The sequence below is a fragment of the Elgaria multicarinata genome, chromosome 5, assembly GCF_023053635.1.
Source record: "Elgaria multicarinata webbii isolate HBS135686 ecotype San Diego chromosome 5, rElgMul1.1.pri, whole genome shotgun sequence".
NCBI classification, from domain to species: domain Eukaryota; kingdom Metazoa; phylum Chordata; class Lepidosauria; order Squamata; family Anguidae; genus Elgaria; species Elgaria multicarinata.
Window position 1 is genome coordinate 7,443,234 of NC_086175.1, and position 23,143 is coordinate 7,466,376.

At 42.1% G+C, this 23,143-nt stretch overlaps 1 protein-coding gene across 2 annotated transcripts in view; it reads left to right on the top strand.

Annotated features, from left to right (window-relative positions):
- Positions 1 to 1,014: 1,014 nt before the first annotated feature.
- The window catches only part of EPSTI1 (epithelial stromal interaction 1), a 36,912-nt gene continuing 14,783 nt past the window's right edge, over positions 1,015 to 23,143 (top strand). Inside the window, exons 1-6 of one of the 2 annotated variants that reach the window (XM_063127420.1) lie at positions 1,015 to 1,355; positions 8,857 to 8,915; positions 11,238 to 11,321; positions 12,281 to 12,354; positions 14,622 to 14,705; positions 16,389 to 16,462. In XM_063127420.1, coding sequence (XP_062983490.1) covers positions 1,336 to 1,355; positions 8,857 to 8,915; positions 11,238 to 11,321; positions 12,281 to 12,354; positions 14,622 to 14,705; positions 16,389 to 16,462 — 395 coding nt within the window. In that variant the 5' untranslated portion in view covers positions 1,015 to 1,335. Of the gene's footprint in view, positions 1,356 to 7,764; positions 7,918 to 8,856; positions 8,916 to 11,237; positions 11,322 to 12,280; positions 12,355 to 14,621; positions 14,706 to 16,388; positions 16,463 to 23,143 lie in introns of those variants that run through there. The other variant, XM_063127419.1, reaches the window with a different exon arrangement.

Genomic DNA, 23,143 nt, shown 5'->3' on the forward strand with positions numbered 1-23,143 from the left:
CTGAGTAAACATAAATAGGATTCTAGCATCAAGATTACTAGCTCTATGGCCACTTCAACTCACAAAAATGGAAATCAAGGCAGCAACACTGGCAGGATCTACACTACTGCTTTAAAAAGGTTTAAAACAGTAGTGACAACTGTTGGGGCCCAGGCCACACTTCATATACAGTTTTCAAAACGTTTTCAAAGTGTTTATCTTGCTTGGTGTAGATCTGGCCACAATCCACAATGCAACTTGCTTCTGAGTAAACAAACGTAGTCTTATCCTGCACCTATTACATTTTGCCCAAAATAAAATGTCATGCTGAACTCTTTTTCCATTTTATTTATTTATTTATTACATTTATATACCACCCCCTAGCCTAAGCTCTCTGGGCGGTTTACAAAATTTTGATGAGTTTCATCAACTTTTTATTTATTTATTTCGGGAAAGCTCTATACCACTTTGAAAGCGGTTCACAAAGTAAAAGAATGATAAAATACAATAAAAACCAATCAGCAAAGCAGTGATATAACAATAAAATGTTGCTTTAAAATAACAAAGGGTAGCTGGCACTACTGGGGCACACAGATGTTTTTTAATTCTGATGGAAAGACTGTCACGAGTAGGAGCTGGCCAGATCTGGACGGGGCGATCATTCCACGTGGTCAGTCCTTAAGTCGGGGTGAGGAGACAGGACCGCGACCAGACACTTTGGCTGAGTTCGGATGACCCGCGGTTGTTTGTTTCCCATTCTGTTCCCATTACCCCCCACCCCCAGGTTTGATTAGCGTCTCGTCCGAACTCAGCTTTCTCTTTAACATCTCACCGGTGTGAAATTACAGATGATGGCTGGAGGGAAAGGCGGCTACTACAAAATAAGGCATTTTCCTTTTCTTGCTAAAAGCTCACGCAAGTGGGAAGGAACTCTAGGTTGGCTTAGGAACTGCTTTGATACATTTTATGTTTTTCTATATGTGTGTGGAATCGAAACGAACTACGAACAAAAAGTTTCTGTTTCGTTTCTGGTTATTAAAGAAGACCGGGAACGGAGCGCTCAGGCACCGTTTCCCTCGCAGAGTTAGAGAGTAGAGCCATGCATAGGGCAGGAGCAAGGCGTGATGGTTATGGGATGGCGGCTGCTTCTCCCTCCAACCCCCGGAGGTATCAGGCGGGCAATTATTTCTCGGAAAGGCCAGCTTCCTCGGATCCCCAGGACTACGAAACTTTGGAGCAAGGGGACTCGGAGGGCCAAACGCCTTCTTCGGAACAGCAGCAGGAGCAGCAGTAAGTAGAGGCCTAGCGTGGTCATCTTACTTCGGAGCAAGGACAGGCGTCGGATCATCCCTCGCTATGCAGACTAGAGTCTCTTGGTAGGATAAAAACACAAGGCGCCCTTAAAGCAGGGATTGGAGCGGGACGGGTCGGGGTCTATTGTGAATCTCCCAGAGAGCTTCAGCTATTGGGCGGTATAAAAATGTAATAAATAAATAATAAAAAAAATCAGTTCTAGTAAGTTCTCACTGGGAACAATCTTAATCAGCGTGGTGCCGATTCCCCCCCCCCCCCAATCCGTTCATTTTTTACCAATCGTTAGGGGTGGGGTGGCAAAAAGTCCCTGCACCCGAAAATTGTGGGCAGCGGTGCAGGGCGCCAGGGCTTGCCGTCCTGTAAGGAGGTGGCCGAGGGTGTGTGCGGGGCTCTTCCTTTTAGCACTTTCCCCCTGTTCTGTACTTGCAGTCTCTCCGGCTGATTGAACTTCTTGGAAAGCTCCCTAGGCGATTTAGCGAGGCCCCCCTTCCCTTGGGGCTTTCCAGTGTGGCGGCCCTTTCGAGTGGCTGAAAGCTAGGAGAGGCGTTTCGGGTTTGCTTTCTTGTTAAAAGGACTTTGAGTGACAACAACGCCTCTCTCGTCTTCCATGCGCTCAGCAGGCAGCAGCACTGGGAAGCCCAAGGCAGTAAGTCCTTGGGGGGCTTTCCAAGAAGCCCAAGCTGCCAGAGAGGCTGCTAGGACAGAGCGGGGGTGGGCTGGTGGCTACTAGGAGGAGGGCCTTCTCTGTGGTGGCACCCCAGCCCTGGACAGAGCTCCCCAGAGAAATCCGCCTGGCGCCTACACTGTATTCTTTTCCTCGCCAGCTGAAGACCTTTTAATTTTCTCAGTATTTTAACACCTAATTTAACTTAAATTTAAATTTTGCTGTTTTAATTCTGTATTTTAATCCTATACCAATTTCTGCTGTGTGGTTTTATCCTGGTTGTGCTTTTTATTTTGTATTTGGGTTTTTAGATTGTTGGTTGTTTTATTATGGTTTTAATTTTTGTGAATCGCCCAGAGAGCTTCGGCTATTGGGACGTATAAAAATGAAATAAATAAATAAAATGGTCAAAGAAAGAACATACACACCTAAAGTAAGCACTGCACCGTGACAAACATCTCAAATTCTTAAACTCCCAGTGAAAGATGCAGAAAAACGACTGTGGCCTTCATAGAGATGGCGAAAAGGCGGGGTCAGAGTTCAGCAGTAGTCTTAATAAGAACTTAAGTCCAGCACCTGGTTGGTCCACCACAGAGGCCAACCAGGGACTCACAAGCAGGACACAGGTGCAACAGCCCCTTCCCACCCATGTTCCCCAGCAACTGGTGTACATAACCTTACTGCCTCTGATACTGGAGGTAGCACATAGCCATCAGGACTAGTAGCCGTTGATAGCCTTATCCTCACAAAACTCAATGCCACCCTGTTTTTATCTTAAATCTCTCTACAAGGAAGGTTGCCATGTAAGGGACAAGATTCCTAACCCTCTCTCTGGCATGTTAACTTTCTGTGTGGAGAGGTGTTCATGTATGTTTTAATATGGATGCATACTATTCCATTACGTTGGCATAATGGCCTTAGTCACAGGTGTATTGTTTCAGAGAGTTTCAGCCACTCGAAACCACAAACCAGATGGTCTGTCACTCTGTCCTGTTCAAGTGACCAAGATGTACGTGGACAAATATGACAGCTTTCCTGTACCCTCCCAGTGAAGAGGAAAAACCCTTGCAGCTAGCAATGCTTCTGATGATTAGAAAAACATTGTTGACTGTGATATTTATTGTCTAGCCTCTACAGAAAGGGCAACACCTTACCTGCCTGCCTTTTTCTCTGCTGGCTATTGCTGCTGTTACTCTGTAACACACTGCACGTGGGGCTGCCTTGGAAGATGGTTCAGAAACTTCAGCTGGTGCAGAACGTGGCCACCTGAGTATTGGTGGGGCAAGGTGATGCCGTCACATAATGCCTGTACCACCCTAGCTGCACTGGTTACCAGTGTGTTTCCAAGCCTGATTTAAAGTGCTGGCTTCGACCTTTAAAGCCTGAAAGGGTTTGGGACCAAGTTACTTGAAGGACTGCCTTCACTTAAATCAGCCTGCCTGTGCTTTAAGATCAGAAAGAGAGGCCCTTCTCATTTGCCCACCCCTGAGAGCAATTAGGTGGGTGACACACATGAGAGGGCCTTGTCTTCAGTGGCTCCACATCTTTGGAACAAGTTGCCATTGGAGGTTTGCCGTGCTCCATCATTGCAAGGCTTTTAAAAAGGCCATGAAAAGATATTTTACCTTGGCCTTCTCCTGATTTGTTTGTTGTTGCTGCTGCTGCTGCTGTTATTGCTGGTTTTATTGTTGGCTTTTATTGTTTTTATTGCTATTTTATTGTATTTATGTTTTTATCGCTTTTAATATTTTAAGTATTTTTATGTCTTTTACTGCTGTAAGCTGCCTTGGGAGGGTTTCTGCCCTGAAAGGCGGCCAGGAAATATTTTAAACAAAATAATAAATTAATTACTTGGAGGAGGAGGAGGAGGGTGTTCTCATCAAATGGCATCTGCGCACACCAGTGCTGGAACATGATGTAATTTTTTTATGGCTTTAGAGTGAATCCCTGATCTGCCCCAAATAAGAGCTCCCCATATTCTGCTTGCCACAAGGCATGGTAGATTTCTCAAGCCCGAACAATAACTATAGCGTGGAAGTACTCTAAAATAGCATGTAACTATAGGGTTAAGGAGTATCTTTTATGCAGCAGAGAGGCTGTATGTTTTGATTATATAGATTTGTCCTGGGAAAAGGTATAATTATTGACTACTAAATTGTATCTTTCCAAAACCACATTTATATCTGAAATATTCTTTAGGAAAGTGAGATGGAGAAAGATACGCCTACAATGTAATTGAGATCCTATGAAAGAGAGGTTCCCACCCAGTGTTTCTTGGGCAGGAACTACGCTACTGCTTTATGATGGTTTATAACGGTATTGACAACCGTTGGGGCCCATGACACATTTCATATACCATTTTCAAACCGCTCTCAAAGTGTTTTATCCTGCTTGGTGTAGATCTGGCCTTGGTCGTCATTCCAACCTGGTTTTACTCTATCAAGTATCTTCCATAAAAGTACAGGCAAGGTACCTGACAATATTATGACATACATAGAGATAACTGTGATGGGTTTTGATGTATTTACCACTGGTTACGAAGATGGTAATATATGTTACAATTATCACCATATTACAGAGTGGCAACTAAGTGTATTCCTGAGTCATTAACATTTATCAGGGCAACCGGCTATCCCGGACCTACATGGTGACAATACCCAGTGGTAGTATATTTTGGACCTTCAAAGGTGGGTGGCTAGTTCTAGGACCTTTGAAACATCCTTTGGTATTTTGTGCAGATGAGTTTGGTATATCATGCAGAAGTGCTTCATCATGTTTCATGCTTAAGCCTCTGTAGGACCACACCCTGCCTAGCAATTGTAATATTTACTATAATTATTTGAGTCATTTGTAGTTATTTACAGTTGTTATATCACTTTGTGACTAAGGGGTCGGATTTCCTGACAACTCGCATTACTAATTTGGGAGAAATGAAAGTAGGAAAGTAAAAGTAAAACCACAACCTGTCTTGGGTGATGCCATTCCTCAAGACAACTGTTCAGAAGCTCGAACAGAAATCAGCTGTCCCTTGGTCACAATTGCATCGTTTTTCTCTGTGTCACTATTTGTGCGTGGTTTCCAAAATTGAGACAGTTACTGGATTCCAGCAAAACAGTGCACTCGGCTTCTTAGCTCAGCTTCGGGTTAATTGGGCATCGCATTTTTAATAAACTGTTGTCGCCTTTCTATATGGTCAGCCCATGATTTGATCGCCACCTCCCAAATGCCTTTTTGTTGCTCGCAGTCATAAACGTGCCTATTTCAACATTTGCACTTCCGTTGCAGAAGATTATGTTCCAAGCAGTCCAAGAGCAGGACTCTGTAGGCCCATGGGAGATACGCAACTTAGCTTGCAATGTTTCTTTTTCTAAAAAATAAAAAAGGTGCTTTGGATCAGGGCTGCGGCGTTGGTGAGAAGGGTCATCTGTATGGCCCTTGTGGTTTTCCTCCCTTCTTTGCAAGTTACTGCTTGTCTTGCTAGGGAAACTTACGTAACGGGTATTGAAGGTCTTCTGCCTCTCTCTAGTCAGGTCCTAAAACTTTTTAAAAAAATTCTTACTTGAATTTTATTACACATACAATAATCACGTTACATCAACTTAATATACCACAATAATAAAATAAAGAAACTAATTAAAATAATATAAAACTGTCTCGTGCACACACACACCCCGGGACCCTTATTCTCCTTTCCAAAATTGTAATGTATCCTGCGACGGTTTACTCCCTTTCCCTTTTTCTAGTACAGATTTAACAAATGGACTCCAAACCTCATCAAAGTCATTGGGGTACAAAGTGGGACTCCTACTACAACGGATCTAAAAATTGATGCAGCCTTATACCTCAACTCTCCATAGACACACTTCCTTTTTCTGCAACTGGGACTGTGTGTCCTTCCAGGCAGAGGGCTCCTAAAACTAGCCATGCGGTGGCCACACTGTGCCGCTATTTGGTCATAATGGACTTTCTACAATAAAACAAAAGAGGGAAGAAATGGTGGGAAGGCATGGAGACTTATGAGTTGAAGATGTCAACATCTGGATCCCTTGTAAAATTTCATGAAGGGGGCTGGGCAAGGGGCCTTATAAACACCTCACCTGCAAACGTCCTGTCTAGTTACTTTTAATCCCCCCTGCTCCCAATGTTAGGGTTCAATCCTATGCATGTTTGGACAGGAAAAAGGCCTACATCTCTCAGCATGCTGGGAGGTGTTGAACTTTTTTTGGGGGGGTCTTAACATGCATCGGACTGCACACTTCGCGGAGTTAAAATGCCAATTGAGAGATCCAGGATTTGGTGTAATTTGGTAGCAGGGCTTTCCTTTTCATCTTCCACACCCCCATGCTCTTTCAAACTTGTGTCAATCTGTATGTGGGTCAGAGATGGGGTTTTTAGCTTGGAGTTCTTAAAAAGTGCTACTGCAAATGCAAGCCTAGTCCATATCTATTATGCCCGTATTGCAAGTTGGGGTGGGGAAGGGAGGTCTGAGGCCAAGTGACTATCTAAAATGTCGTTCAGTGGTAATCTCCATATCACAAGTGGACCAGGGCTGAAGTCGGTTACAAGGCTGTAATATACTCTACTATCTTCATATTGTAGGCTGGGGATATGGGGCTCCATCACACCTACTTTTCTTTCCTGGTTTGCCTCTGTGATTTCCACCTCGGTTTCATTAGCAGGCCAAGCTAATGGTCCCTTTCGCATGTGTTTGTGGTATCACCACTGTACCAGTCAAATCACCTTTTACTTGTTTGCTCTCCCCCTACACCTCGCCCCTTCTCCTTCCCCCTCCAGTTCATTGGTTCTTGTCAACACAACGGAGTCAACACAAGCCCATTCGTTTGACACAGTGTGCTGGAAGAGGAGAAATGCCCCACCCTCCTCTTGCATCAGCAAGACTTCCCTTCAAAGCACCCCCCCCCCAACAAAGGACATAGCGTGAGGACGGAAATAGACAGGGGTGGAAGGGCACTTTAATCCTGCATGGAGGAAATAAACCGGACTTTCCCTGCTCTAGGAAAAAAAACAGAAAATGGAGGGGAAGAGGTGGGGTGATTGCAGGACGGGCAGGACGTCATGTGAGTACTGAGCTGCAAAACAGGCATGACAAGAATGCCATAAAATGCTGGTGTGATGGAGCCCATGGTCACAACTACACTGTGACCTACACAGATTAGATTCAGGCTGCAGTTATTTGTTACTTACACCAACTCTAATAAAGCAGGGGTGCAGAACCTTTTTTTCTATCACGGAACCCATTCCCTTGGGGGCTGTTTGTGGAGTCTGGATGGTGGTGGTGGATGGGGCCACTTTTTTCTCTCTCTTCCTGCCCAGCAGGCTGCCGGAGGAGTACCCAGTTGCTTTTGCCAGAGGTCTGATTGCTCACAGAGCGCCTTTAAAATTAGGGCTGCAGGTGGCCCAGCCGGTAATAAAGGCTTTATGAGCAGTCAGCTTGTTACTCCTTATTGGTGACGTGTTTGCAGCAAAGGTTGACTTTTTTAAAACTACCACTTCAGACTCCTCAGAATCCCCCCTAACTCAGCACTCAGTTAGGTTCAGATGCACTATTGACAATGCAAAAGGATCCCATTAAAACAGAAAAAACAGGTATCATTGCTGTTCTTGTAGACTAGCAGAACTATTCTACAAAAGGTTAAATGTAGCAGACCTGGTTTTGACAGAATGCAGACAGGCTCTTACATTAGATGGGATTCTTTGAGCTGTTCACAGAACTGAACTTTGTGCAAGACCCCATGTCTGCATAATAAAATAAGATTTATTGCATTTGCCCAGTGTGTTGACGTTTCTTGTGTATGCCGTAGCTTTCTAGTATCTAAAAAACGCACACAAGAACCTATCTTTTTATATTACCAAAAGCCTTTATCTTTAAGTTTGCTGCCATGAAAATGTAATGAGAATCTACCCATGTTGAGAGGGAGCTCTGTTGCTGGAAATAGTTGGTAGGAGACAAATGATTATGATCTAGCAGTAAGTTTTGTCCGGAAAAATAAAAATACATCCTTCCTGCTGCAGAAGTGTCTGTATGGACATTTAACCGCTTCTCTCCCTCTCCCTGTGGGATTGGCCTTGATGTTGACATATTACAGGCTTTTATTAAGGGAGAAAATTCTAGTTAAGGATGTTGGAGGTGTTAAATTTATGCTCAGTCCTGTTAGTCTAAAGTTCCAGAGATTAATTACATTAACTTGGGGGGAAGAAACTAGCACAAGCCCCTCCACGTGCAACCTTGGTTTCTAATGCTGAATGCCATTATTGTATGGTACATTCCATGTGTTGATGTCACTTCCTTATGGGGTTGCCATCTCTTGAAATTAAAAAAAAAAAAAGTACCTGTGTGAAGCTGGTTTTGTTTTTTTTGTGGGGAGGTGATGGTCAGTGGTGTTTCGCTTTGCTTTTTGGGATGGTCGTGGGTTCAAGCCCAGCACGAAAGCAGCCTATTAGGATAAGCTGTAAAGTGCATGTTGTTAGTGGGAGGTGGCTTTGACCTTTGCTTTTATGGCAAGAAAAGAAAAATCATGACAATGTAGAAGTTTTTCGTTGAAAGATTTCTGTTCTCTTTGGATTCCGAAGTACTCTTAACCAACCAGGACATTCATGGTATAATTCATCTGGCTAATACATACTGCTGGAGAAGACTTAATAACTCTTTTGGAGGTACGATTGTTGTTTAACAAAATCAGTAAGTTAAAGCAGTGCCTAAAAACTTATGGAAATACCTAAAGTTGACAGTCTTGGTTAAACACTCCTCTATATACAGATTTATCCAGCATTCCAAATAAATTGATCTTTAAGATGCCATCTCATTTTAAGCAACAAGGGTAACTTATCTAGTGACTCATTGGGTGGATGTTAATATCCTTGCTTTCTCCCCTTTCTAGTCTGGGCGCATACCGTGTGATACCTCCAAATCCAACCAAGAGGAATCAGTTACAAAGAAGTAAGTGTGCGGCCTGGTTAGACTGTTAACCAAATCCTGCATAGTGTATAGCCCAGGAATAGACAGGAAGTATATCTTCAGATGTTTTGGACTTTAACTCTGAGCATGGCTGACCATTGGCCATGCTGGCAGAGGCTTCTGGGAACTGAAGCCCCAAACATCTGGAGGTCTAGGTTCAACCCACCCCTGGCCTGGATTGTGCATAGAATGGTTGGCCATGTGTAGTTCCTTGCAAGCAGGATTGATAAAAATCAATGATTAAAACAAAATGTCACAGAGTTGCAGCCCAACCCACCTCACAGGGTTGTTGTTGTGAGGGTAAAATGGAGAGGAGGAGGATTATGTACGCCGCCTTGGGTTCCTTGGAGGAAAAAAGGCGGGATATAAATGAAATAAATAAAAAATAATAAGTGCAAAGATAGAGAAAGTCACTGAATAGAGAATTTGGGGCAGTGGAGTAGATGTGAACAAGGAAGAGGAGTCTGGATGTAAATACAAGAGATAGGGTGAGGGGAATAGGAAGTGAAAACAAAAGGAAACAGGATACATTCATGCAGGCCTGACTCCTGAGGAAACTTCTGCTGAATGTATCCTCCACTGTAGAAGGGAAATGCCTAACATGGCGGCAGAAGGCTGTGATTGAAATTACCTAAATTTTATTAAAAACAAAACAAAACAAATACATTTATATAAAAACTGAAATGGTTAACCACTCAAAAGTCCATGCCTGTTTGGTGGTGGTAATTCTGGCAAATCCTGACAAAAAGGTCACGATTAATTGAACAGTTGGAGTGGGTTCATCTTCTGAACGCCTTCACAAGCTCATTCTACTTTAGTAGTAAAATGACAAAATTATCACCCCTTTTTTGATGAAAATTAATCTGAAAATAATGGCTTAGTGTGTACCTACTTTCTAATGAAACCTACATCTCTGAATATGTGTTAAGGTTATAATAAACATTAATGTACTTCTACTAAAAAATAGAATCTTCCTCACTAGTGATTTAAATTATTAAAACAGAGTCCTTCAGAGAAGCGATTTAAATGATGATTTAAATCGAGTCAACCCTGCTTGCCTGGTGTTTGGTAGTCCTGTCCTGCTGGCCTGCCCGTAAAGAAGTTGGGTGTTGACAATCCAGGATGTTGCAGTGCATTTTCAGATGTGTCGTGTACTACCTGGTTTATGCCTACTAATATAGAACTAGATGGCTTAATGGTCTGATAGTGTAACGTAGCTGTCCATGTTGTGCAGGCCTGGGTTAGATCTTAAAATATTTACCTATTGACCAGTGTGCTTTATGACCTTTGCAGTTCAACTGCATGTAGCTGCAGCTGTAAATATGATTCCATTCTGTCTTGAAAGCATTTATTTATTTATTTATTTATTTATTTTATATCCCACCGTTTTTCCCCCAAGGAACCCAAGGCGGCGTACATAATCCTCCTCCTCTCCATTTTTATCCTCACAACAACAACCCTGTGAGGTAGGCTGGGCTGAGAGTCTGTGACTGGCCCAAAGTCACCCAGTGGGTTTCCATGGCTGAGTGGGGACTAGAACTCGGATCTCCTGAGTCCCAGTCCGACACTCTAGCCACTACACGATACTGGCTCTCCATTATGCAGATGGGAACCTCAATTCTGTGGTTTGTATTTCCAACAAAAAGTTCCTCTAGTTTGATTTCATAGAATCATAGAATCATAGAATAGCAGAGTAGGAAGGGGCCTACAAGGCCATCGAGTCCAACCCCCTGCTCAATGCAGAAATCCACCCTAAAGCATCCCTGACAGATGGTTGTCCAGCTGCCTCTTGAATGACTCGAGTGTGGGAGAGCCCACAACCTCCCTAAGTAACTGATTCCATTGTCGTACTGCTCTAACAGTCAGGAAGTTTTTCCCGATGTCCAGCTGGTATCTGGCTTCCTTTAACTTGAGCCCATTATTCCGTGTCCTGCACTCTGGGAGGATCAAGAAGAGATCCTGGCCCTCCTCTGTGTGTCAACCTTTTAAGTATTTGAAGACATGATAGCACTCTTCAAATACTTAAAAGGTTGTCACACTACTTCTATTTGACTACTTCTTCCCTTTACTTCTGTAAGACTTCTCAGTATAGTTAGACTGTTCTGCGCTGCTTCCATATTAGCAATGCAATCATATACATATCTACTCAGAATTAAGCTCCATTGAGTTCAATAGAACTTACTCTCACATAAATGAGTATAGGATTACGACTGGTCTTAAAGTTAACTCTTGCAGACTGTGTCTGGATGAAATAATTGTTCTCCACAGTAATTTCATTCTTTACCTCAATTTACCATGTTTCAGTTGCTAATAAAGAGCTAGAAGACTTGGCAAAATGGAAGGAACAGAACAAGCCAGGACTAATTACCTTGACACCCCAGAAACTGGGTAAGTGACCCCCTCTCCCAAAAGAAATGAAATGGAGGATTACTTTTCTTATGTGGAGCTGAAATATTTTTCTGAGATCCTGCTTTTTCTTCCTTTCGTAATTTGAAGGATTCAGATCGTGTTCCAGTGCTCAGCTGCAGTGAGAATGTAAACTTGCTGTCCTTTAGGAACCTTAAGTTTTAGTGGCAAAAAGACTTATACGGCTTTTTTGATAACCTTGAATAAATATTGTAGGAGCTTCCATAATTGCTGAAAATTAGCTTTTTGTGGCTGGCAGGAAGCCACCATCTGTCACTAGATAATGCATGCAACCAGAGATAAAAGCAGATAAGATTATATAACTCATTGTCTCTTCAATAATAGAGCCCTAAGCAATAAGGTTCATAAATAATTTGTGTCTGAAAAACCTGATTGGAATTCTTGATCAAATTGCATGGGCTGATTGTGGAGGCAACAGTGCATTTTGCCCTGGGTCAGCCATTTAATGTATTTCATAAACTTTTATCTGAAAGTCCAAAATTGTACTTAATAGTTTGGGAGACCGATGAAGTGATGGGAAATAGTAATGAAGTATTGAACCAAGGCTGAAGAGTCAGAATGTCTGCTTCAAAAACAGATTCAGCAATACTTTGCAGGGGGTTTATAGTATGCTTCTTAACATAATAGAAATTCAGGTTGCTTCCACATCAGAGCCCTTTAGTGCTACTGAGGCATTGCTTTTCTGTAATTATCTGGAAGTGCAATTTAACATGAAGGTTCCACACAGGATAATAATATTTATTAATTAAAACATTGTAACATTTTTCTTCTTCTTGTGGGTTTGGTTGATTTTATTTTGCGAAACTAACAAAATCTTTACAAAAAATAGTTTCAAATATATTTCAATGTTTCCTCTTGGATATTATTTTTTTAGAGTGAACTTAACATTTCAAAACAGGTGACGTGTGTTGTGTTTCTAGGTGGAAGAGCGTCAGAGGCCGAAGTCAGGCGAAAACAGCAACTTCAGAATATCCAGTCGAAATATCAGCAGAAGGTCAGGTAGAATCTCTCTGTCAATTCCTTAACCAATATATGAAACAAGGTCAGGGAGCTTTTGTATTGTCTGACTTAACCTTTTCCTTTTCCTTTGTAAAAGAAAATAAGCACGCAGGAACCCAAATCCTTTCAAATGAGTGCTATATTCTTTTGGCCTTCACTCCCAAGTCATCAACAGTCCAATTTCAAAGATTGTTCTGATCTCACCACATTGAGTATAAGGAAGAGGGCCACAGAGGATGGAATTGCTATATTAAAAGTAGTTCAATAATTAAGTCTGTATATTTGGGCAGCCTGCATTCCAGGGGGGAATCCGCACGTCGTTCCGAGATCGCTTCTAAGCGACCCCAGTGCGGCGTGAAAGCGATCGTGTACCTGGCCTTTGGAAGAGCCGACGAAGAGATGTCCTTCCCGCCCCCGCCGCCCCCGCCCCCACCCACAGACCTCCTCGCCGACTGGCGAGGAGAGCTCGGCTGAAGAAGGCGGGGTTGAGAGCAGAAGAAGCTCTCCACTCCGCCTTCTTCCCCCGAGCTCTCCGTCCCAGCCGGCGAGGAGGTCTGCGGGTGGCGGCGGCGGCGGCGGGAAGGACGTCTCTTCGTCGGCTCTTCCAAAGGCCAGGTACACGTTCGCTTTCACGCCGCACTGGGGTCGCTTAGAAGCGATCTTGGAACGACGTGCGGATTCCCCCCTGCAAAGCTAAATGAGACACCACATAGGCGTGTTTTGGATGACACAGAAGTCCAAGTTTAGCCACTCCTGTTTGCAGCAGGATCAATTGGGCAGTGTGCACTGGAACACGGCCTTGTTAAAGCCACATTTATTTATTTAAAGGGGGGGCCTTGTGACATGCGAACTAGGCCGAATGCTCTGAGAGATTCTAACACTGGCTTTGAAATGCTATGTTTAAAAAATATATACTTGGAAATGCCATTACAAAAACAATAAAGGAAGTACAAATGTGTTTAGTTATGCTTGTGATAGATGGACTTCATGTTTCCAGTGCCCACTCAGATTTTCTACAGTTCCGCCAAAACACATATTTTAAGTTAATTGTCTCATCTGCTACAGATGAAACTGGCAAGGGTTAGCTGAGCTGTTTAGCATGGACTGCTGTGCCCCTGGAGACCACGGCCGGATTCTCTGGGGCCATTCTTTGTTTGCACAGCAAGCTGGCCTGGCCACTGCCATCTGCACAAACAACTTGTTGCATTGAATGCATGTTGGGTATTTTGAAGTATGTTTGTAAGCATACTCCAAGAATACTCTGGATGTCAGGGGTATACCTTCCTGAGTGTGAGACTAGTGTCACACACCCTATCTATATTTATATTATGTGACTAACGTAACAATAATAATATGTCTTAAAGCAAAGTGTTTTGGCTGCTGCCTTCTTCAGCTACTCTGATCTGAATTAAAGGGTAGAGTTGCCACTATGGCAGTTACAGAGAAGTAAAATAGAATATTCCACCGTGTGGCATTAGCTGTAGATGAATCATGTCAGGTATTATCCTCCAGGTAGAAGCTACATGCGGTTAAGGTGTCAAGTCTATATATCCAGAAGTTTTCTCTAGTTTCCAATGTTCCTGGATCATTGTTCCTGCATTTCTGTTGGAATAATTCTCAAATCAGAGAGGCTGTGAATATCTGAATTGAAGGGCTTTGCAACTCTGGTTAAGCCAATCTCTTTGAGATTGCAGATTTATGGCTCTTAAAAGTGGAACATATTAATATTGCACTGAATAGAGCCTGATGTTTTTCTTTGAATTGAGGATGGCATGATTTCTAGTTTTAGGTGGGTTTGGGCATCAGTGGGTATGTTATAAAGATCAGTGATCACATGATGGTGCAGCAGACATCAAGGAAAGGGATGTGTGGGGTTTTGATGATGCTACTGATAGTAAGCTTGATGTGGGATGAAGAGAGTGTTCTATAACTGCCACCATGGCTACAGTACTCTCAGCTGAAAATGGTGGAAGCTGAAACCTTTTGTTTTAAGACTTTAACATTTCTGTTAGGTTATTTCTTGGTTATCCCCAGTTGGGACATTTAAAGGCAGTAAGTAGTTCCTGGTATTCTGTATCCAAAGAGGCATAACTTCTGTTGTTGTTTTTAATAATGGAACTTCATGCTGTGCCCACCTTAAGACAGCGGCCCATTACACTGCAAATCCAGTTTGTCACTTTCTTCCACAAAGTGTTAAGATTAAAAGTTAACCTACTAGAGTGAATGCAGCCTGTAAATAAATACAAATTTCTCTCGCTATAGCTAAAGAAAGAAAAATATGAACAAATCAAGAGAGAGGCTGAAGAAGTTGACCTTTTGAAAAAGAAAGCAATTCAAAGAGAGAAAGTAAGACAGATTTACTCAAGGCCAAGATAACTTCTCTTCCTCCCTTCTGCCTTGAGATGCAAATGTGTGTATGCTTACAAAAGAACGCTATTTGGTTCTCGGATATATCATAAATTACCCCATAGAAAAGTCGCCTGCACTCTTTTCAAAGCAATATCTTAATCTATAAGAATAGTGTTGTTCAGATGAAATGCTAAACTATGCTTTACTTCATCTCAAGAAAAATAGTGGAGGCTATTGCTTCTGTTTTAAACTAACCATGATTCTGTGACAGGTTGAAACCTGGGGAAAATGTGGTTGACCTTAACTGTAGTTTAGGGAAACAAGCCAACTTTAAATTCTGATTTATGATTCTAGCTTGTTTCGCTAAAACATAGTTAAGGTTTTTTGGGCATCATAAGAAATAATGGCTAGCGAAAAATGGAAGTGAAAGCAATATTATGAGGAGTGTATGTAATGCTAAACTATGGTTTAGTGTTTGTCTGGATCTGATCACTGTTTCTTCAGTACTTCTAGGACTGCAATCCCAGTGGCTTCTAATGGGCTGAACCCATGTGATTTTTACAGATAGGCAGGTAGGGTGGAAGACAGTGTTACACAACTCTCTGTTGTCATGAGTGCATAGTTAAAATGGTCCTCCAGTGATATCCAGTGTGGCATAATAGCATTGGACTATTATCTGGGAGACACAAAGTGTAATCAGATGAGCATTTTATCACACACTCATTACTGCCCAATTATGGATGATTGCCGGTCTTTTTGACGACGATGTCTGCCTCCCACGCATCTCCCGTTCCTTCTGGCCTTCTTTCCATCACAAAATAGACCCTGGTAAATCTGATTGAGGGGAGGGAATGTGCCACCATTTCCTGCTGTGTGCAAGAAAAGTGGTGCGATAAAAATGACCACTGAATGGGCCATGTGGTCATTGTTTACTTCCTCTTCCCTGTATGAAGAAAAAGAAAGTATCGTGGGACAGAAGCAGGGGGAAGTGACAATAAGGAAACACGATTCTCCCCCGTTTGACGATGCTCACAGTTTTAAATCCCCATAAGCTTGCTGGGTTAGTTACTATCTCTTAGCCTTACCTGTCCCACAGGGTTGTTTTTCAGGATTAGATGGGTGGAGCAAGATAGACATGTATGTAATAAATTGTAAATATTAAAAAAAATGGGCAGATTGCTACCATCCTATGAAAAATATGCCTATATAGAACTGGCATCAAGTAGTGATTTTTGATATCTTTATGAGCTCCATCAGTCATCTATTTTATTGCATGCTCGTTACTGGGCACTGATGGATTTTCGCGGGTCCCTCTCACAACGTCGTCTGCTTCCCGCCCCTTTTAGCCTTCTTTGTGTGGCAAAAAAACACTCCAGTAAGTCTGACTTATTTTTAAAGAGGGAAGTTGCTGCTATCTTCTGCTGTGTGCAGGAGAAGCAGCGTGATCAAACCATCCCACTGAATAGGCTATGTGCATGTTGTTTACTTCCTCTTTCAACAGAGGAAGGAATGAGGGACAAACACACGGTCAGAGAAGAGACAGTAAGCAATCACGGTTTTCCCTGTATGATGATGCTTTTTATGACCCTGAATTTGCATGCTTTGCACATGGGAGATGTACTCTTTTCATAATCTTAACTCAGTGAGATAATGCATTATTTTAATGCTTTAATATTCTAGGCTAATAAACTTGAAGAAAAGCAAAGGCAACAAGAATGGCAAAGACGGCAGATGCTTGAGGAAGACCACTATTTGTAAGTTGAGTTTGCACTTAAATCAGAAACCACATGTATTGGAAAGACATTATTTTTGAGCTTGGTTCTTAAGGACTGATGCTCGCCACCAATTCTTGATCATAAGCAAATAACATCCTTTAGTACTGGCATATTGCCTTCTGACTACCGTGCTGTAGTCTTTATCTGTTGCATGATTGTTTTAGATAGTGCTAATAAGACGTCCTATCCAACTTCTTCTTTTCTTAAAATATACTAGCTCTTTGGTATGCTACTATAAAGAAGTAGTTGCAGGCTAACACATGACATGGAAGTGCATACCGTTGTGCAAACTGGAAGTGCACTCAAGGGGTCTTGATGTTTTAGAATGAACTAAGAGCCAATCTAAATGTTCTGCTACTCATGCATAGCAGAGCCATGCATGATTGGCTTTCTTACCTCTTTAAGTGCACGTGTGGCCTCAATTTGGATTGGAAACATGGGAATTCAAGGCGAGGGCAATTAACCTTCCCCCTCCATTCCTTTGTCCTGAAGGTCTACCACCTGCTCCCACACCTATGGGTGATTAAAAAAAAAACAAAATCTCCAATGGTGATATTTCAAAATTCTTTTTTAAACCCAACCCCCCAGATGGTGTTATGTTTATCCTGAAGTACTGCATTTTTTGAGTTACTTATAGTCAGAAGGTCACTACATGATTAACGCAGTAGGGAAAAGTAGCTGCTGCTGAAATTTAGTGGTGCAACACCAAAAAAGGGGGATTCTTCTTCAAAACAAGCTGCAGGCGGGGTGGGGGGGCTGTGCATTCCTTTGAAGAAAAAATGTTTTTGCTGCTGCTCTGATGAAATCCATCTGCAAATTGCTGTGTTGCCCTGTTGCCCTAGCTCCATTGTGCAAATGTTAGTTTACACTAGTGCAATATCCTTAGTGCTAGGACAACACTGGCTACTATCTTCTGCCTGACCTGAGGTAATAAATTTGAATTTTTTTTTAATGGGAAAAGCATTTAATTAAAAAAATTGCTTTCAATTTTAAGAACTCTAAGGTACCTTTCTATCTTTCTCTAAATCTCAGTAAATGGGTCAATTTTACCACTTATCAGCCATTCAGACACTAACAAATCTTGTGTGAGTGGTTCTTCCAGTCTCTTCTTTATACTACCAATATTATACTGCCACAGCAAGCAGACGAACAATTCCTGTAAATTCATGAGTTTCAAATTCAGAACCATGCAAGGACTTCCTAGAAGTGGGGAATACTAGGTGGGGCCAAGCTTTTATCTTTCAATACAGCAGGAGGCAGCTGGTCCCAATGACTCTGCAGCGGCTGTGAATGTTTACTATTTTGCCGATACCCTGTTGTGAGAGGAATTTTGCCAAAACAGCTACATTTCAGACAGAGGATCTGATTCTGGCCGATCAAAGCTCTTTATATTTACCTATCCAAATAGCCACTTCCACAGTCCTAGAATGTTTACTCACGGATCAAAATAGGACGAATCGCATCATTGCCAGTCCTGCTGTTGCTAAAAGGTGACAACACCACACACTAGAGGCACCGTGTTGTCCTCTAGATGTTTCGGCCTACAGTTCCCACGATCCCTTACCATTGGCTATATTGGTTAGGGCTGATGGGAGTTGTGGTCCTCCAGATGTTTCGGCCTATAAGTTACCCCTGCACATATCTTTCCTCCTCCACTAAAGTCTGCTTGGAGCCTTTGAGCTTTAAAAAAAACCTAAACACTTTCCACACACAAACCATTTGGAATTTCTTCCCCTTGCTATGTCTAGTTTTGTTCTTACTCTTGATTATTTGTCCAGTTTCTCATATTTAGCTAACCAGCAGAAAACCCTCTAGATTGAAGGTGGTTTGCCTGTGAGGGTGCTTTCTAATTGTACACATCAATCTGCCCATTCAAGTTGGCTGAAAATATCGAAGCAGATTGTCACGCAGCTGGGGAGCCCGGGATGACTTGCGAGGCAAGACCTCTGCAATATACCCAGAGCTATAATTTCCTTGGACTATGGGATTTATGTCAACTGTTTCGAACTAATAAATGAAATCTTGATGCCTGAAATTGCCTCCAGCAGCACACTAATATGTTGGTGTAAAAGGGAGGTGAGCAAGCGGAGAAAAACTTGGCCACTCGGCCAAGAATGAGACATGAAATAACATTAAGGTATTGGCAATAAAAATGGCTGATTGGAAAAGTTAATGAGAACTGAAATAAGATGATGCTGTAAAAATTCCTATTGATCTCATTCTGCCCATTGCTGTCACAGAAAATAAGATTAGATTACCTTGATACTTACAGTGTTTACCAAGAAGAAAAAGCTCTGGCTAGAATAAAAGTGTGTATGAAGGAACTTGTATTGTCTTAAGGCAGGCAGGCAGGCTGTAATGTCAAGCAGTGGAGGCAAGAGAACCTGCGTTGTGATTCAGCACTCTGGGATCATGTTTAGTGAATTGATGTTCACCTTCAATTTAAATTCATGGGACAGGAGCTGCCAGACGAAAACCTTTCTCACCCCGTCTGGGATCATTGTGTGAGTGATGATTAAATACATCCTTCTTAAGAACTGCAAGCAGGAGGTCCTCTGGCTGGTGAAGGGTTGGGCATGAGTTCTGCATACAGGCTGAGTGGGGTCTGTCGGAGCATGTGTCGGCACCTGGTCTGTAGTCTTGCTTCCTTTCTTGATGACAGTAGCCTCTAACTAGACTTTTCACTTCTTTTTTTTAACGTTTTTATTGATTTTCTATAACTACATAATAACTATACTTCTAAGCAATACAACAATACGATATATAATAATAATCCCATAATACATAATAATACATACTTAAACTAATAAACATACATTCTCTTCACTTAATACTGCTTTGATCTAATCATTGATTAACATTAAAGTGCACCCCCAACCAGGGATCTTATTCTGATTTCCAATATCTCATTGATTCTTCTGGAGGTGTTTTCCCTCTTCCCCTTAATAATACAAAGTCTAAAAACTGTTTCCATATTACTTCAGAATCATTCGTTTTTGTCATTCTTCTTCTAACTCTGATGTTACATGTTAATTTATCATTAATAGCAATATCCTATATGTCTTTAAACCAATCTTCTATATGATAATCCCCTTGAACCTTCCAGTTCCTGGATATCATTAATCTTGCAGCTGTTAACAAATTCGTTATCAATTCTTTTATCTCTTGATTACATTTCAATTCACCATACACTGATAACAATGCCACGATTGGTGTCTCCTCTATCTCCATTCCTATAATTTCTTTTATCTCATTGAACACCATTTTCCATAATGTTTGTACAAGTATACATTCCCACCACATGTGTAAATACAATCCTTTCTCTTACCAACCTCTCCAACATAATGCCGAATTCGTCTTGTTTATCATATTTAATTTCACTGGGGTTAGGTACCACCTACAGACGAGCTTATAATAATTTTCTTTTATCCTCACGGACATGTTTCTCAACACTTGTTGTTTCCATATCCCCTTCCAACTCAGTTGCCCTATTTGTTCCTTCAAATCGGTTAACTGAGTTGGAAGGGGATATGGAAACAACGAGTGTTGAGAAACATGTCCATGAGACTTTTCACTTCTTTAGTTGTTTTGATTGTCCTTATTTTAATGTGGCTAAAATGGCTGCTCATTGCATGATCACAATGCTAAAATGCACATTTCAGCTACCAAAGTCTAAACCATCATGACATCTATGTGATTTCAGAGAAACGACTCTGTTGTCCGGACATAACTTTAAAAAATGTTTAAAATTATAATGCAGCCAAGTTAGTTTCAAGATGGGATTAGTGGTATTCTAGGTATTTTGGACCAATTGAAGTTTCCATAAGCTTTCTAAGGATAGCCCTATATAAAGCATGTTACAGCAGTGCCGTGTGAAGGCTGCCAGTGCATGAATGACTGTGGAGAAGTCAAGTTTCTCCAGTGAAGGACGCAGTATAACAGCCAAAGCTGGTGAAAAGTGCAGCTAGGCCAGATCTACGCCAAGTAGGGTATAACACTATGAAAGCAGTTTGAAAACAGTACATGCAATGTGTCATGCACCCCAACAGTTTTCAGTGCACTTCAAAACTGTTATAAAGCAGTAGTGTAGATGCTATCTTAGTCACTGCCACGGTTGCAGCATCAGCATAAACTTGCATCTTAAGTGGGGATAGTGCAGCCCCAACCAAGGCAGGCTATGCAGCTATTCCTAGATCAATTGGGTATCTTACCAACAGGATTCCCATCCTATCTGGATTAATGTTCTGTTTGGATTAATTGTTCATCCACATCCCATCCTTCATGTTTTCTGGGCAGAGTTACTGTTGCTTCTGTTTCTGATCTGATTAAAAAGGGGGGATACTGATGGCACTCGGCCCAAATCTCCAAATGACTTTACCTGTCAGTTCCATGTAGATTTTGAAAAGCATAGAATAACATATCTTCCTGTGGAATCCCATAAAACAGTGGCAATGGAGCAAAGCATCTACTCAGATACAGTCCTCTCTCCCCAAGGCTAAAAAGTGGGAAATGTTTTGTGGATCATCTTACTTCCAAATACTGCAAGGCTTTCAACCCAGCTCTTTGCATGTCTTTTTTGTGCTGTAGTGGCTAAGGTATTGGACTGGGAGTCGGGAGATCTGGGTTCTAGTCCCCACTCGGCCATGGAAATCCACTGGGTGACTTTGGGCCAGTCACAGACTCTCAGCCCAATCTACCTCACTGGGTTGTTGTTGTGAGGATAAAATGGAGAGGAGGAGGACTGTGTACGCCGCCTTGTGTTCCTTGCAGGAAAAAAGGCGGGATTCACAATAAATAAATAAATATTTTGTGTATTTACACTTGGAATTTTTCTCTTTGCATATGGCCCTGGGTTTATAACTGAAGAGTGCAAATATATATAATAAATAGCACTCTGTGCTTGCTACTCTGTTATGAACCTCGATTTGTCACTTCTTTGCTCGTGTTGTGTGTCTCGAGAGGTCTAAAACAATGGGAAGGAGAGGTGGAATGCATTTATTAGAATCTAGTGCGTCCCTTTGATGCAACTTAACATCTACATAGTACCTAGAGAACTGTTGACACTTGATAGGGATTAGAAATGATACAGCCCTTACCCAGAGGGCTTACATTTTACATCGTACACCAACATGAGCAAAGAAGTGACAAATCGGGTGTGGTTCATAACAGAGTAGCAAGGATTAGAATTATTCAAGAGCGATGATTTGTGTTTTTTTTTAAAAAAAGTCTTGAATTATGTGTTTAGCTGCAAAAAGTGATTTTAAATGTTAAATTAGTTTTGCACAAGGGCAAGGGCTCAAAGAGGAGCATATCAGTCTGCCTTGGTTGAGTTGACAATGACAGGGAGCAGCATAGAGGGCAGCAGTGACCTTGGAAGGGGGTGAAGGAGGTTGAAAGTAGAACAGTACATTTGGAGTGGATGCGACCCTGCAAGATAACAAGGGAGGAGAAGTTAATAAGTGGGAAGCTGACCTAGAGCTCCATCAGACGGGGGAAATCACGCTTGCCTTCTCCGCCCCCACTTTTGTTGCTCGATACTTCCTCTTTCTTTCAGGGAGAGGAAAAAGGAAGTAAAAAAGTGCTCGTGGCCGATACAGAGGGCATCTTTATCGTGTCGCTTCTCCTGCACACAGCAGGGGATAGCGGCAACTTCTGTCTTTAAAAATAATATGGTTTGCGCAAAAAAGGCTAGAAGGAAGGAAAGGAGTGCGGGAGACGGACGGCTTGGGACCACAATACCTGATGGAACGCCTCTCCCAGCGTGAATATACCCGGTCACTACATTCAACATCTAAGGTCCTCCTCTGGGTGCCTACTCCAAAAGAGGCTCGGAGTGTGGCAATGAGGGACGGGGCCTTTTCGGTGGTGGCCCCGAGACTATGGAACGATCTCCCTGATGAGGCTCGTCTGGCACCAACACTGCTATCTTTCTGGCGCCAGGTTAAGACTTTCCTCTTTGCCCAGGCATATGGCGGCACATCTTAATCACCCACATGTTTAGTTTTTTTAACGGTTTTTAATGTTTTATGTGTGTATGTTCTGTGTTTTAAAATTTAAAATTTTGTATACTTGTTTTTATCTCAATTTTAGAATTTCTGTAAACCGCCCAGAGAGCTCTGGCTATGGGGGCAGTATATAAGCATAATAAATAAATAAATAAATGAGAGAGACTCATGAAAATCCTTGAGTGCCCAGTAACAAGCATGTGATAAAACGCTCATCTGATGATGCCCCGAGTCTGATAGGGAACAACTATAGGTACAAAGAGGGAGCAACAATAGTTCAATGGTTAGCTGGAGTAAGCTAGAGAGGGCAAAACTGCCAGTAAAAGCTGGCAATAAGTTAGTGTGGATTAACTGAGAAGTGGGTGAGTGTGGACCAGAGTAGGTACAGAAGGAAGCATCAAAATAGGGGAGGGGGGACAGCCAAAATTTGATGATAATGTGAGTGTGAGAAGTTGGCTAGGCTGGTGACTCTTATTAAGTTGTAAGCAATTTTTCTCTTAAGTGGAGGGACCGGGGTGATTACTACTTCATGTGGTAAATAAATGATAGATCACCTTGATGGAAATACCTTTTTCTTCTTCTTTAAAGCCATTTTCTCCACAGTGACTGCGATCAGCACTAGTGTTTCTTTGACTTGCTACTTCTCTCATGCCTT